General features: G+C 39.3%; 2 protein-coding genes and 1 long non-coding RNA gene across 3 annotated transcripts; all 3 read left to right on the top strand.

Moving 5' to 3' along the window:
* Positions 1–1,503: 1,503 nt before the first annotated feature.
* Positions 1,504–2,476, top strand: LOC134180694 (uncharacterized). Its single transcript, XR_009970035.1, has 3 exons — positions 1,504–1,649; positions 2,160–2,219; positions 2,293–2,476. It is a non-coding gene; the product is annotated as an uncharacterized LOC134180694 (long non-coding RNA).
* A 598-nt stretch (positions 2,477–3,074) lies between these two features.
* On the top strand, positions 3,075–9,249 carry LOC134180819 (glutamate receptor 4-like). Its single transcript, XM_062648005.1, has 12 exons — positions 3,075–3,126; positions 3,176–3,304; positions 3,370–3,615; positions 4,897–5,072; positions 5,127–5,189; positions 5,488–5,643; positions 5,699–5,809; positions 5,868–5,975; positions 6,035–6,178; positions 6,256–6,444; positions 7,791–8,888; positions 8,949–9,249. The coding sequence occupies exons 1-12, from the start codon at positions 3,075–3,077 to the stop codon at positions 9,054–9,056; spliced, it is 2,580 nt and encodes an 859-aa protein (XP_062503989.1). The 3' UTR covers positions 9,057–9,249.
* Positions 9,250–10,065: 816 nt separating this feature from the next.
* LOC134180818 (glutamate receptor 1-like) lies at positions 10,066–13,965 on the top strand. Its single transcript, XM_062648003.1, has 3 exons — positions 10,066–10,551; positions 10,602–10,895; positions 13,819–13,965. The coding sequence occupies exons 1-3, from the start codon at positions 10,066–10,068 to the stop codon at positions 13,963–13,965; spliced, it is 927 nt and encodes a 308-aa protein (XP_062503987.1).
* The last annotated feature ends 812 nt before the right edge of the window (positions 13,966–14,777 follow it).

Raw genomic sequence — 14,777 nt, 5'->3', positions numbered from 1 at the left:
CATTATTGCATCAAGCAGCTCATGCCAGCAGCTCACATATGCCCAACATAATTAAGCACTCAGTTCAGTAATATACTTCAGTAACCTGGGTTATTATGTAGAGTTAATAATAACACATAAACTTTCAAATAATCAACTAATTAGACAATTGTATATCCATTTACTCCACTGCATTAGATTGTCAGTTAATCAAAGCATGAAGGTACACACAAGGAATTTTATGCACATGCAGATCTAAACTAACTGCCACAACAGTATATTAGAGTCTACAACACAAGTAGACGACTACAAACGAATTTCTATTCAAAATCACTGCATGCGGTAAACCACAAATACAGAACTATTACTATAGGTTTTATACATTTGATTCTTCAAAAGCGTCAAAAACATGTCTAGATACCCATTTCATACCTTTCACTGTCGTAGCCTGCCGTACGTCTATTCACATTAGATAATTATCTAATGAATTAATTATCTAGTGAATTAATTATCTAGTGAATTAATTATCTAGTGAATTAATTATCTAATGAATTAATTATCTAGTGAATTAATTATCTAGTGAATTAATTATCTAGTGATCGGAGAGTACAAACCACGGCTAGATCGCGACAGTTCACAGCTGCAGGTTGCATATACTACAAAGAAGCCTCTGAAGCCTGTACAAGCTTTAGCATGGCCAAATGAACAGAAATAAATGTTTGACATGTAATACGCATGCGCTAAACAATTTCTAGGTGTCGGCAATTCTACCCCGCCCCGGAACAAATCCGCGGAAGAAGACAACATAAAACAGCGTCTGGAAATCCGAGGAACAACATGTGCGCAAGCGTACGCTTGAGCATTTGATCAACCGGAACAAATCCGCTGGTACACCGGCCCTCGAACCCGACCCGCTCGCCGCGTTTCCTGACGATCAGAGACCGAAGATGTCGTTGTCATGGAGATGGGCCAAAAAAATTTAAAGATGTTGCCTCAAGAGCAAAGTAACTGCTAATAATTAATATTTTCTATTATGTAATATACCATTTTGAATTTAGCACATGAATCTAACGAAGAATTATTCTCGCAGTATGCTTGGTCAGCACACATTATTATCTACTAGACGCCATTATGGCGATAGATTCAGACAATGGAAGAGTTGACACATCTCCTTTTGACACGTTACTGAAAAGTCATGCATGTCTTTTAGTGATACTTATTATTAAATTATGAAAATAGATTAAATTGTTATTGATATTAATTTGAATTGTTGTTAAAATTATCAGAACTAGAGTGGCACCGTGAACGCGACTGAGGCCAAATTATGGACGGCTGCCGCGGGCCGGTATCCTTGCTAGAGACATACTTGTAGAGATGTATGCGGACAGACGGAAGTGGGCGATCAAGTTCAGGATGTCTAGCTAAGTCTTCCAAATTTATTCTGTTCTTGCTCGTTGTTAATATCTACGTTTCGCGGTGATAACACTCACGTCGATCGTTTCGCAGTCTTCGAGACTTTCGATCTGTCTCGTTGCCTCGCTATTAATTAATTATTTGGATTCGGGCAACACGACTGTACGACTCTCACAACTGTGGAGCGAAACGGGTGCTTCTCGGAGTTGGAATGATCATTCAAGTCTATGATCACATCCAGGTGTGATTTTTCTTTGGTAAGCGGACGGCCTAGACGGCAGAGAAGAAGTACTGAGAATGACAGATGCACGGAAGCATGAGACTGACCCATGACCTCGATGAATAATAGTGCATACGTTTGCTCACTGCTACTAGTGCTCTTGTAATAACATCACGAGTGCATGGGTTAATTAACGTATTTGATTTGCTGTGTGTCTTCCATTTATATCTATTGCACGTGACCTATTGCTGTTTTGTGGTTACCTGATTCTGCTGTGGAAGCCCATGCCAAGTTATTTGTTCCTCTTCATCATAGCAGACATTCTTAAAGGAACTGTGTAGTACTAACTGACGTGCTTACTTGCACTTGTACCACATAGATTGCAATTTATCTCTTTATTTCTTTTTTTCTTGTCTAAGCAGTATCACTGCATGTGTGCAACTTTCAGTAGATATACGATATAAACAATAATACTAAATTCTAATTAGTTTGATTTTTGTAAATTTTTATGCTATTTACATAACTTTTCAATTTGTTTGATGAGAAGATCTAGATCCCACTTGCTAGTAGCAACGCAATAAACAAGGAGGCTTGGCTGCTTATTGATGTACGTAAATATGAACAATTGACGTGTAAACAGACCTAAATCTTAATAATAACCGTTCCTCTTACATTTATAGGCAACGTCGTGCAAGCAACGATTATGCAAACGATTTCATTTTCGTCACTCTCTCTGTGCCTCATCGACGTCATTCTCTTTGTACATTTCTTCATCACCTCTATTACTGCCGATGGTAGACATTTTCAAAAAAAGGAGTCTCTTGCCTGTACGTAAATGAGGAATAAAATCTATAATCAGGGCGGATCCAGAATATTTTAAGAGAGGGATCTCTATTAGTTCACGAAATTGGGATATCAAGTCTGATTGTGATGTACTGAATAAAAGTATTTAGAACTGACGGTTTGCGTAAAATTCAAAAAACACACGAGTACCATTACTTTAATATAAATTTCCATGACAGTGTGAGAAGTTGACAAAATTATAGTTTACAGTTACTTAAAACCCTTAATTTTCAAAATTCTAAAACCTTGTCACGTTAAGTTGCTCCCACGCCTTAACTAGTCCGGGGACCGGTTGTGGCTGCCACAACTGGTTCCCTGAACCAGCTGTGGTTGCCATAGTTGGTCCGGTATTGCTGTAAGTGGTCCCTAACCTTAACCCTATATAACCTAGAACCATAACCCAACCCTAGACTAGCCCCAGCCTGGGACCAGTCATGGGTAGGACCAGTTGTTGCGTGAGAAACCCTTAAGCATCGTTTCCGGTTCCACCAAAAACACTACCCCCCTTCTAGATCCGCCACTGACAACACACAGGCGTAGAAAGCTTCTAAGGTCTTGGTGGCCAAACATTACAATCTTGTGCAAACTTGTTATTCATGCGTTTTTGCATTTGTGAGCAATGCAGCAGGACAGAGAGATTATGAGGGAGCTATGGCCACTTGCCTCCCACGGTTATGTAATATATTGATTAACACCAATCACATCAATTTTCGTGTGTAGACATACTTGTAGACAACGGACATTCGAGAGAGGCTGTCGAGACTGTACGTACCGAGGCGATGCTGAGTGACACTGGCAAGAATTCGATGGGAAATAGGGAAATTCAAGTGATCAACGTGCAATCAACAGGTTAAATTGATTCCAACATTCTCAAATTTATCAAATAATTTGACGTCAATTTATGTCCGATTTAGCTAAAGCGTGTGATTTGGTCGATCGATATCCTGTTGTGCACTTGACCGCGTTGTGTCTGGGCCCTTGTGCATCTCGGTACCGAGTACCGGTTGTATCACTTCCTTACAGACACGACGATCACTCGCAGTGTTTATCGTCTCATCTAAGCTTTGCCTACGGAAACGGTCTAGATGCTGACGTCGTGGCGGCTGTTGCAAGAAAGATGAATTGGACGTCAGCAGTGTATGTAGGCGATAACAATGGCGGTAAGAAGCAAACTATAGATCGACTAGTACTGCAGGGTTCTCCTCCAAAATGTTAGAAGCAAACGGGCGTGGCTAAGTAGGTACCTCCCAAAGTGGGAGTGGTCGAATCTGGCCAACTTGGGTGGGTGTGGTCAAACTTGTTGCATATTTAATTAATTAATTAAGAATGATAGCCAATCAATCAGCCAAACCGCAGGGTTTTGAAGCGTACGAAATGATCTAGCGCGGGTAGCATGCCATCAAGTGTGATTACAGAGCATTCTAGACTGTCTACACTGTATACAGTGATTACTGTAGTATACAGTGTACGGTACCAACTGTGCTAGCATTTACAACAGAAAGATACTATAAAAGTCTCTACCCCCAAAAGTCATATGTCAAATAAGGGCGTGGTCTGTCACACCAAAGTGGCGATAGTCACGCCTCTCGCATATAGAGTGGTTTGTGGTAAGCATAATTAGCATGGCAGCTGCAGTTAATCGTAGACGTGTTTGAGGGGCACACAACTGCCTAAGAGGGCGTGGCTTCGCAAAAAGGCTAAATGTGTTATTAATTAATCATATGTGTATATAATTTATTAGACACAGAAAATGACAGGAAACAAACATTAACACTATAGTGTTAGTACAGTAATATTGTATGTCATGTCAATGTTATCAGTTTGTATCCTTAGATATTAGTACGTCACTTGACAGTTGGAAAAATTGAGGGCTCGCGCGTACGTACTTCACCCCGTGCCCCCCCCCCCACGGTGGTTCCTACGTATACGCTTATGTGGTTTACTGTAGAGAGGTCCCTTTGCTTCACTGTTGCCTGTAGCAGTGGTGTCTTACTAGCTAGACCGTTGTATGATCACCGGCGTATAACGTGGTCCCTAGGTTTGGGGGCTGATCAATCACACTGCAAAGCCACGCCTATTGTTTTTTTCCTTGTACTTCCAAAGTATGAACGTCCGCTATTGCCAGGACAGTGTGATAGACAAAGATTCATTCGATAACCTGAGGGAACATGGCGTTTTTGCTTGACGCGTCTACAAAGATTGAGGAGGCCTAGCCCCTTACCCCCCTACGCTACGCTAGTGGTATGATTGCTGTTTGTGTCAGAGCAGTGGTGCTCTTCCAAGCATTACAAAATATAACTCTAGTCTAAACTTAAGTAAGGTGCTGTGCACACTGACAGAGGCGTTATGCTAAAGGTGAAAGTACAGGCCTGCACCGCCCTAAATGCCTCTAGGAGAACTCGGAGTTAATGCTTGTCATGTTCTGACTTTGTTGGCAATAGATACTTCGTTTATCAACCGATTGAGGCATCAGAGTTTGACGTTTCGTATTTCGGAATATTTCTTTCTGGAGAAGAAGAGTGATCTCGTCGATGTTGATGCTGGAGTCTCTCGTGCGTTTGTTGATTTCGTACTGGTTCACTGTAATACACACACGTGCTACAAAATTGTGAAAAATGTGAGACATAAATTAATGTTGTTGATATAGAAATTGTAGACGTTTGTTGTACAGCTATTTCGCTTACAAAAGGATTCGTTGCTGCCATGGATCATAACTGGACAGTTAACAGATCATGTGAGTGTTGTCTTCTTCTCTAGATCTTGAGTGGTTGTGTGTGTGTGTGTGTGTGTGTGTGTGTGTGTGTGTGTGTGTGTGTGTGTGTGTGTGTGTGTGTGTGTGTGTGTGTGTGTTGTGTGTGTGTGTGTGTGTTGTGTGTGTGTGTGTGTGTGTGTGTGTGTGTGTGTGTGTGTGTGTGGGCGTGTGTGCGTGTGTTTGGTGAGACGTGGTGCATGTGTACCTAATTTCGACTTATTGTTTTTATTTATTTTGTAGTTACAGTATATCATTATATAATTGCATTGCATTGTTTTAGACTCGAGCAGCTGCTTTACCAGGTCCTCTTGTGGTACCATCTAACACCTACGGTCTTCAGAAAGCTCTACCTCAAAGTATTCACATTGATCAACTTCTCAAATCAGTTCCATCAATACAGTTGTTATCTCAAACAAATCCTAGTCTTTGGCTAAAAGTACTATAATACATAGCATACTTACAAATTACTGACTAATTTGAATGACTTTCAGCTTCAGGTGCTTGACTTGCATGACTCACTTGTGGTTCTCTTTCAAATCATAAAAGATTACCGAAAGTGGAATCTCACTGCATATGACTTTGTTCTCCGTATAGTGAATGAGGTATTTTTGTTTAAGTCAGAATTTGTTTAAGTTGTAAATCGTGCTGCTACATTTATAGTACAATTTGTATGGCGTCACTGGACCGATTCAATTCGACGTCAATTCGGAGAGAGTCTATAGCATGCTTTACAACATTTTAGAGCTAAGACCGTTTCTAGTTGCTACAGTAAGAGTGTACACAATTACGGAATATTTCATGCTTTCATTTATATTTATTCTTCTAAGATTGGACTGTATGACGTCACTACTGGATGGGTACGCAAAAAATCACCTTCAAGTGTGGAGAGTGGGATAAACCTTGATCGTTACCGGAGAGCTCCACCAAGATGTGTTCCTGCCGATGGTGTATTTAGAGCCACAACTATGATAGTAATTACTCTCAGCCGATTGGCTACATAGAAATTAATTGTTTTACTTGTGAATAAATGTATATATGCCTAATTTAGGAGCCTCCGTTTGTTATATATGATCCAAACAATACTTTCTCGGGTGAAGCTCATAACGGTCCTTTTACGGGCATGGTCGTTGCCATGATGAATTGGATTGCTGACGAGATGGGATTTACGTACGATCTATCACTGCCACCCGATCTGAAATATGGATTGGTAAACGAGGCCGGTGAAGGCAACGGAATGGTCGGACAAACAATGAACTGCGTAAGTAAATAAATAGTTTATTGATCAGATATAACAATAAATAAAGAATTTATTGATTACATATAACAATAAATAAAATTTTAATGATTAGATATAACAATAAATAAAGAATTTATTGATTCGATATAACAATAAATAAAGAATTTATTGATTCAATATAACAATTGATAAAGAATTTATTGATTTGATATAAAAATAAATAAATAATTTTTTGATTAGATATAACAATAAATAAAGAATTTACTGTTTAGATATAACAATAAATAAAGAATTTATTGATTCGATATAACAATTGATAAAGAATTTATTGATTTGATATAAAAATAAATAAATAATTTTTTGATTAGATATAACAATAAATAAAGAATTTATTGTTTAGATATAACAATAAATAAAGAATTTATTGATTCGATATAACAATTGATAAAGAATTTATTGATTTGATATAAAAATAAATAAATAATTTTTTGATTAGATATAACAATAAATAAAGAATTTACTGTTTAGATATAACAATAAATAAAGAATTTATTGATTCGATATAACAATTGATAAAGAATTTATTGATTTGATATAAAAATAAATAAATAATTTTTTGATTAGATATAACAATAAATAAAGAATTTATTGATTAGATATAACAATAAATAAATAGTTTATTGATTAGGTAATACAATAAATGAAGAATTTATTGATTAAATATAACAATAAATAAATAATTCATTGATTAGATACAATAATAAATAAATATAAACAGATAAACAAGCAAGCAAGCAAATAAATAAATAAATATACAAATATACATATGCAAACAATAATTTATTGATTAGATGTAATAATAAATAAAGAATTTATTAATTTGATTTAAGAATAAGTAAATAATTTATTTATTAAGTATAACAGTAAATTAATTACTTTATATACTGTGATGGAATAGACATATGGGTATTAAAATAGAGTAGTGTCATTACACTTCATGCTCCAATAATTATACATGTACATTTAATGATTACAACGGTTTAGTTATGCGTGTTGTTATTAGCAAAAACTTTGTTTGCTTGAATTTGAATGCTTGTGTCGTTATAATAAACTACAAGCTGCAGATAGAGGTAATAGTAACAAATATAATTTAAACAAAACAGCGATTAATTAATTAGTTAATAAATTATTGTCAAGATTCTCGTTTGTCGCTAATCCTTGGATTCCCAAAGTTGTTAGACGTCACAAAACAGTCTCAAAATCAAGTTGTCGACAAACAATATTCACAACAATTGCTAGAAATAGATATTAATTTTTATGATTATGAGCAAAAAATTGTTGTATAGGAAGCTGACATAATTGCAGCGGCTATTGCTGTCACGGAGAGTCGTTCCAAGTACATACACTTTACGGAGTCTTACGCAGACGTGGGTAAAGCCCTTCTTGCGTATGCGGAGCATTCTCCAAGCTCGAGTCTGTGGTCGTTTCTGGATCCTTTCGACGTCGCCACAAGAGCAGCTATTGTTGCCGTCTTTGTTGTTGCTTGCGTCGTCTATGCGCTTTCAAAGAAGCTAACTAGTTCTTACAGACAAAGTCGCAACACAGATGCAAACGGCTCTTGTCTTCTGCAGTCGCTTGTCGAAGGTATCAACTCGTTCTGGTTGTTTTACACTTCGGCAATGCAACAGGGTCCGGAGCGCATTCCGTTCGTGTCGGGTCGGATCATCGTTGCCGGTTGGTTTTTCTTCTGTCTGGTCATTATATCGACGTACACGGCCAACTTGGCTGCGTTTCTCACTACGAATAGTTTTATTACCGACATTAATTCTCTCGACGATTTGGCATCGCAGACTGAGACACAGTATGGGACGGTAAGGGATTCTTCAATAGTAGAGTTTCTAAAGACGTCTCTACATCCAGTGCATCAACGAATGTATAGATTTATAAATGCAAGTGATGATGCCTTGGTGGACACTGCAGATGAGGCCATTCGTAGAGTTAAATATCAAACGAAAGGAAATTTTATTTTTATCTGGGATGAGCCGATTCTCGAATACGCCGCCTCCCATCCACCATGCAAAAGCCACGTGATTGGAAAAAGGTTCAATACTCAAACGTACGCTTTGGCAATGCCCAAGCAAATGCCTTACGCCAAAAATTTTTCATTGGCAATTCTGAAAATGAGGGAGTCGGGATTTCTTGATCTTCTGGCTGTCAAGTGGCTAAAATCGGGTGTGTGTGGCACGAGTCGATTGTCCACAAAGGACACCGACGTCAAGCATCTCCGGATTACTGACTTGCAAGGTGTCTTCGTTATTCTAGCCTTTGCAGTCGGATTGTCGGTTGTCGTTTCCGTACTTGAACGGCTGCGAAGGAGCATGAGACAAGAACGGAATCCACCTGATACAAAGTCCGAGAAAACAACCGTTACCCTAAATACGGACGTGAGAAAGCATTCTCTAGTTTACTTGGCTACGTTGCATTGATGTATGTATTTCTTCTAGGCGTCTGAAATTAGAGATATACAAGAGATGCCAAAAGGTGGACAAATGGAATCGCAGACTGCAGGCTCTCGTACTGAACAACCGGCAAGATGCGTTTCTTTGCTGTAGATTATATAGAAGACTCTAAGTAGTGTAGATGATAGAGTCTGGACCACTTGCTCCTTGTGGGCTTGTGATCTGCACATGGAGATCCGCCATCATCTATACTTAGTATATACAAATCTTTAAGATATGCAGTCCACCATTTATAGTGGTCTAGAATGTTGTGTCTATTAAAAAATTATAAGTAGAATAAAAATACAGAACGTAGTTACAGATTTACAGTATATTGAGGAATGAAAGCATACTAGAACATTGTTCATTCACTTTCAAGAGTTTTAGTACCCCTGAGACGCATAATGAGAACATGACTGAGTCGATGATCACTCGAGGACTTGGGGATGGATGGTGTGTACGTGTGTACGAATCGGCTTCATGTGAGAAGCCTGTCTCAGCTCCACACGAGAAGTACAGTACACCTTAAAACTCGAGGAATGCGCCAAGAAAATTGTATCACTAAATTATTACGTTTTGTTGTTTACATCTCTAATCAGTGATGACTCGTTTGGTATTCTTGTCGTCTAAAACTCTTGAAGTACTAACGTGTGTGAGTTTGAAACATGACCACGTGGCATTTATTGAGCACGGTCAATTTTTTTGGCTTGCCTAAACAATGCTTCATTTTTTAAAAGATTTTCTGGCTCCTCTCTCATCGCCTAATCGGCAGGCAATGCATGCAAACATACTGTACAAGCTGTACAAACCGCTTGAGTGCTGGTGCACAAAATACGAATAAATAGCAAATTTCGTTTTCGTAGGAGGTGGACATAATTGTCGCAGCTCTAACGATCACGGAAAGTCGTTCCAAGTACATCGACTTCACCGAGCCCTACGCAGGCGTCGGCAAGAGCCTTCTCATGTACTTGGGAGAACACGAAAGCCCGAGAATGTGGTCGTTTCTCGACCCATTCGACGTCGCCACGAGAGCCGTTGTTGTCCTCGTTGCCGTCATTGCCTGCATCGTCCACTCCCTTTCGAAAAAGCTTAATTAAATATCACGCACACAGTGAAGACCCGGATGCGACCAGCGTCTGTCCTCGACTATCGAAAGTTTGAACAAGCGATGGAATCGTTCTGGTTGTTTTATGCCACAGCAATGCAGCAGGGTCCAGACTCTATACCGTTCTTTGCCGGAAAGATTCTCGTCGCCGGGTGGTTCTTCTTCTGTCTGGTCATCCTTTCGACGTACACGGCCAACCTGACCGCTTTTCTCACCGCGAACAGGTTTACCACAGATATCAATTCGATCAACGACCTGGCGTCGCAAACTGAGATATTATACGGGACAGTAAGAGATTCCTCGATCGTAGATTTTCTACAGACGTCGACGCAGTCTGTGCATCAACGAATGTATAGATTTATAACGACAAATGATGACACATTGGTGGACAATGGAGAAGAGGCCATTCGTCGAGTCGAGCATAAGACAAAGGGAGATTATATTTTTATCTGGGACGAGCCCTTTCTCGGATACGTCGCCTCCAATCAACCATGCAAAAGTCAAGTAATCGGGAAAAAATTTAATGCGCATGCTTACGGTTTGGATTGCCGAAGGAAATGCCTTATACGAAAAACATTTCATTAGCAGTTCTGAAAATGAGAGAAGACGGATTTGTTGAACGTGTATCCAAGAGGTGGCTAAAATCGGGGGAGTGTGACGGGTATCGGTCGTTCACGGGAGCCACAGACGTCAGGCATCTTCGGATTATTGACTTGCAAGGCGTTTTCGTCATTCTGGTCTTTGCGACGGGATTGTCTGTTGTCGTTTCTGTAGTTGAACACATACGATGGAGGATGAGAAAACCAATAAATGAACCAGAAACTCAATCGAAGAAAGAAACAATTAAAGTGAATGAGATATTTATTTTTTATTTAACCAGAATATGTTAATTAACTACGTCACGTCACTAAATGTATTTATTTAGATGTCTGAACTTACGAGTCTAGAAGAAATATTGCAAGATAGAAACGCAAAGTGGCAATCTGCAGACGACATTAAACTACAAACAAAAATTACAAAAAAGAATGGTTTCGCTAGTGTAGATTATCGTACAGTATACAAGTTAGAATGCGCGTGCATTTTACTTGTACCGCAAACATCTAGAGCAATCCAATTTCACACCTATAATTCGCATTTGATGGCAGAAAAAGCGAATTGTTTAGCAAACAGTTGATTTTAGCAGTGTCGTTTGAGAATATTTGTTTGTTTATATTTTTCAGCCGCGGATCCAGAATTTTGCAGTAGCCTAGGGGTGCACGGCCCAAATACTATTCAACCTAGCCACGCCCCTTTCTGACGTTGGAAGGCAATCTTAGTAAATATCTAAAAGATTGAAAGTCGATCTTTTGCTAACTAGATTAATTGTTCTGCATGTGATTCGAAAAAAACGGCAACGTTTCGAGCTTGCATTTGGTTACAGAAAGGTGAAAGGCAGGCTGGCTGGCCCGGGCGCGGTGGGCCACCCCATACATATCTAGATACGCCCCAGATTTTGAATATTCCGCTCGTGTACTCATTAGTGCATGGGTGCATGTATATACAAAGATTTCAATTCTTAAAACCATAATGTCAGATGTTTGAAACCGTCATAGCATGGGTGGCGTGAAAACAAAGCCTTAATTGAACACTTAAACTTGAAAATAATGGCATAGTAATATCAAATGCTAATAGCCGCCCGTTCTTTTAATTGAGCCAAAGTTTTGCTAAAAATAAATATTAAAACTCGAGTGTTTATAAATTAATTAAATTGCATACACCTTATATTTTTGCCAAATATTGTTCCAGGTCGTTTCTGAAGTTCAGTTGTACGACACAATTTTATCATGAATTTACTAACCACTTTGCCCCGCTTGAATTCTTTGGATCATCTGAGAGAGTCTACTAACTTTACGTTGTCAATGGTAGATGCGCAGGTCCGGATCTAGATGGGGTTCAGGAGGTTGAACCCCCCTTTTCCAATAGGCGTGGTTCAATAATTTCATATAATTTCATTAGAAAAGAGAAAATTAGTAATGCTATAAATAACTGCTACCAGGTCAACCCCTATTTAAAAAATTCTTGGATCCAGGCCTGATGCGGCTTCTCTTGAGCATCAGTCATTGATCAACTAACACTTCAGATGATAGTGCTTGGAGGGTTTCCGGAGTCTAAGACATCCTGAAAACTTTTTAAAATTATCATGCCTGCCACCGTTGCTGCTTGCAACAGCACAACATAGCCAGTATGCACAGACATAATTTCATAGTTTTTAATTAATATCTAATTACACTATACAGAAAGCTAGAAAATTTGGTGAGAAATAGCGTGTAACTCGAGCATTCATCATGCATGCAGTACTCATCTCTGCATGTGTGTTGAAAACCTTGCTATTAAGGTTGTTGAACTTGCCCATTTAGCTATAGACGTGATTTTGTGGCCATACAGCGGCAGAAGCATAGAAGTGGCCAGGCGTAACGCGCGCTAAGAGGCGTGGTGACTGTGGTCTTGATAGCCCACGTGATTTGCTTTTCAGCAGTATCACAGTAAACACTGGACTAAGTAAGGTCTGCCAAAAACAACCCAACGTTAGTCGTCTCTCCCTTCCAGCTAAAAAATCATCATCAATTTGTTCTAAATTGATAAGTAAACTGACGCTGATCAGAGTACAGCAGAGTTGACAACCTGGAATACTGAAAATGCGTGAGATCCCAGATTTTCCTCAGTACTTTATATCTGCATATAGGCATGGCCACAAAACTAATACCTAAATAACTAAAAAACAACACAGTGTGTCAATACGCATTAGACAATAATTAACTAGCAAGTACTCGCAGAATTAGAATTTCTGCTAGTAACGATAAACCAATATAGTTTACGCATGCAGTAAATCAGTCTCGCGTATTAGCTCCTCCCTCTTTTGGACTTCCTGAGGACGTCCGAAAGTTGAAAAGAAGGAGGGAAATTAGGGATGCGCAGACTAGTACAGTACTAGAATTGGTTGAATATGTTTGACAGCTTCAGAACTAGACTTGCCTGGGGTTGGTTACCAAGTCTTCGGATGTTCAATGATAGTGTACGGGAACTCAACATCTTTAGAGAGTCGTAGGCGTATAGGAGCATGCATCTTCAACGATGACAGACACGGGAACCATGGACCCCCAATCAGCAGCCTATAATCACTATAGAGAAAAAGGTCATACTGAAATTTAAGCAAGCTACCAGTGGAAGAAAATGAGCTAGAAGTTCCAATAGTCGCAGATTTCTCCCCACCTCAGTCCTGGATGGCACTCCTACGCCTCTGACAGTTGTCCCATAGGTGAACAGTGGCGCTGCCTGGCCTTTTAGCTATTTTCCATTTTTTGGAAGTTTTGCTTTGTGCTTTGCTAAATATCTAGCTCCAGATGATTGAATACAACAACCGTACTGGAATTGACGACGTTTAATTCACCTGCAGTTCTTTGATCTTGCAACAGACCGTGAGCCGCTGGCCTGATGAGATAGCTTACTCTGACTACTGTACAGCTGGGACATCTATACACTCTACCGTGATGCGGGGATTACAACCTAGAAAAATTAAGTGATGTTGTTGTAGGACTTGCTGTGATAGACTTCAAGTCTATACGTTGTTTTAGAAAACCTCAAAAAATAAATATATTTTAAAATAAAGAAATAAACGGTACGTACCATGTCAGGGAAATCTAGCAACACACTGGAAACAACGAAGACAGTAGTAAAGCAAACAGTAAAATATAATTCGAGTAATCACAGCGATCGAGCCACACGTAATCACAGGAAATCACATGGAAGCACAAAAAGCCACCTGAAACACATCAATGGAATCAAAGAGGAATCATAAAGAATTGTGGAGAATCACAGGAAATGGGAATCGCAGAGGAATCACAAGAAATGACTGGGAGTCACGGCCAGGAGTCACAGTAGAATCACGAGAAATGACTGGGAGTCACGGGAGTCACAGCGGAATCACAAGAAATGACTGGGAGTCACGGGAAACACAGCGGAATCACTGGGAGTCACGGGAATCACAAGGAATCACGAGAGATGACTGGGAGTCACGGGAAACACAGCGGAATCACTGGGAGTCACGGAAAACACAAGGAATCACAAGAAATGACTATGAGTCCACGCGAAATTTAGAGAAGTCACGATGGAGTCACTGTGACTGTAGCTAAAAAACGCTTGATCTATTTTTGCATCACAAATCGACATACATTTGCGGGAATCACGCAAAATATGGGAGTCACATTGGAATCACTGTGACCCCAGAACAGGTGTGAAATTGGTGCGTCGCAAATCGTGCCACATATGTCGTGGAAATGGTACTAATCGACTTTCCAGTGAATTGGATACGAGTAGTGGGTTTCATAAGCCATACTCTTCCGATGTGATGATTGCTGGTGCACTGAAATCTTTTTGGTATGTTTAAATAATCAATTAAATTGATCAATAATAATTAAAAAATTAGAAAAATACAAACATGCACACATTTAGTTGTAGATGTGTTCAGTAATGACGTAGTCGTTATTGTAGAGTTATACATTGCAGAAATTTCCAAAAGATAATTTCAAACTTAATGCAGGACTGAAAACCGTCCTTGGATTGAATTATTGTGTGAATTCATGTTATTTTGTTTCTGCTGTGTATGAAATCTCTACAATAACTAATATATCATATCATAGACACATTTGTGGGTGAGTGGTCATCTGTGTATGTGTACACACACACACACACAC

Source organism: Corticium candelabrum, chromosome 6 (assembly GCF_963422355.1).
Source record: "Corticium candelabrum chromosome 6, ooCorCand1.1, whole genome shotgun sequence".
Taxonomy (NCBI): Eukaryota; Metazoa; Porifera; class Homoscleromorpha; order Homosclerophorida; family Plakinidae; genus Corticium; species Corticium candelabrum.
This window is presented reverse-complemented; position numbering and strand designations above follow the sequence as displayed.

What these genes read in the sequence shown, in the direction of transcription:
- LOC134180819 (XM_062648005.1), top strand. Translation starts at nt 3,075, where the DNA reads ATGCAGCAGGACAGAGAGATTATGAGGGAGCTATGGCCACTTGCCTCC. An exon ending in ATGGCCACTTGCCTCCCACG is followed by an intron (nt 3,127 to 3,175) that starts GTTATGTAATAT and finishes TTTCGTGTGTAG; the next exon opens with ACATACTTGTAGACAACGGA. An exon ending in TGTAGGCGATAACAATGGCG is followed by an intron (nt 3,616 to 4,896) that starts GTAAGAAGCAAA and finishes TGTTGGCAATAG; the next exon opens with ATACTTCGTTTATCAACCGA.
- LOC134180818 (XM_062648003.1), top strand. Translation starts at nt 10,066, where the DNA reads ATGCGACCAGCGTCTGTCCTCGACTATCGAAAGTTTGAACAAGCGATG. An exon ending in ATCAACCATGCAAAAGTCAA is followed by an intron (nt 10,552 to 10,601) that starts GTAATCGGGAAA and finishes GGATTGCCGAAG; the next exon opens with GAAATGCCTTATACGAAAAA. An exon ending in CGAAGAAAGAAACAATTAAA is followed by an intron (nt 10,896 to 13,818) that starts GTGAATGAGATA and finishes ACGTAATCACAG; the next exon opens with GAAATCACATGGAAGCACAA.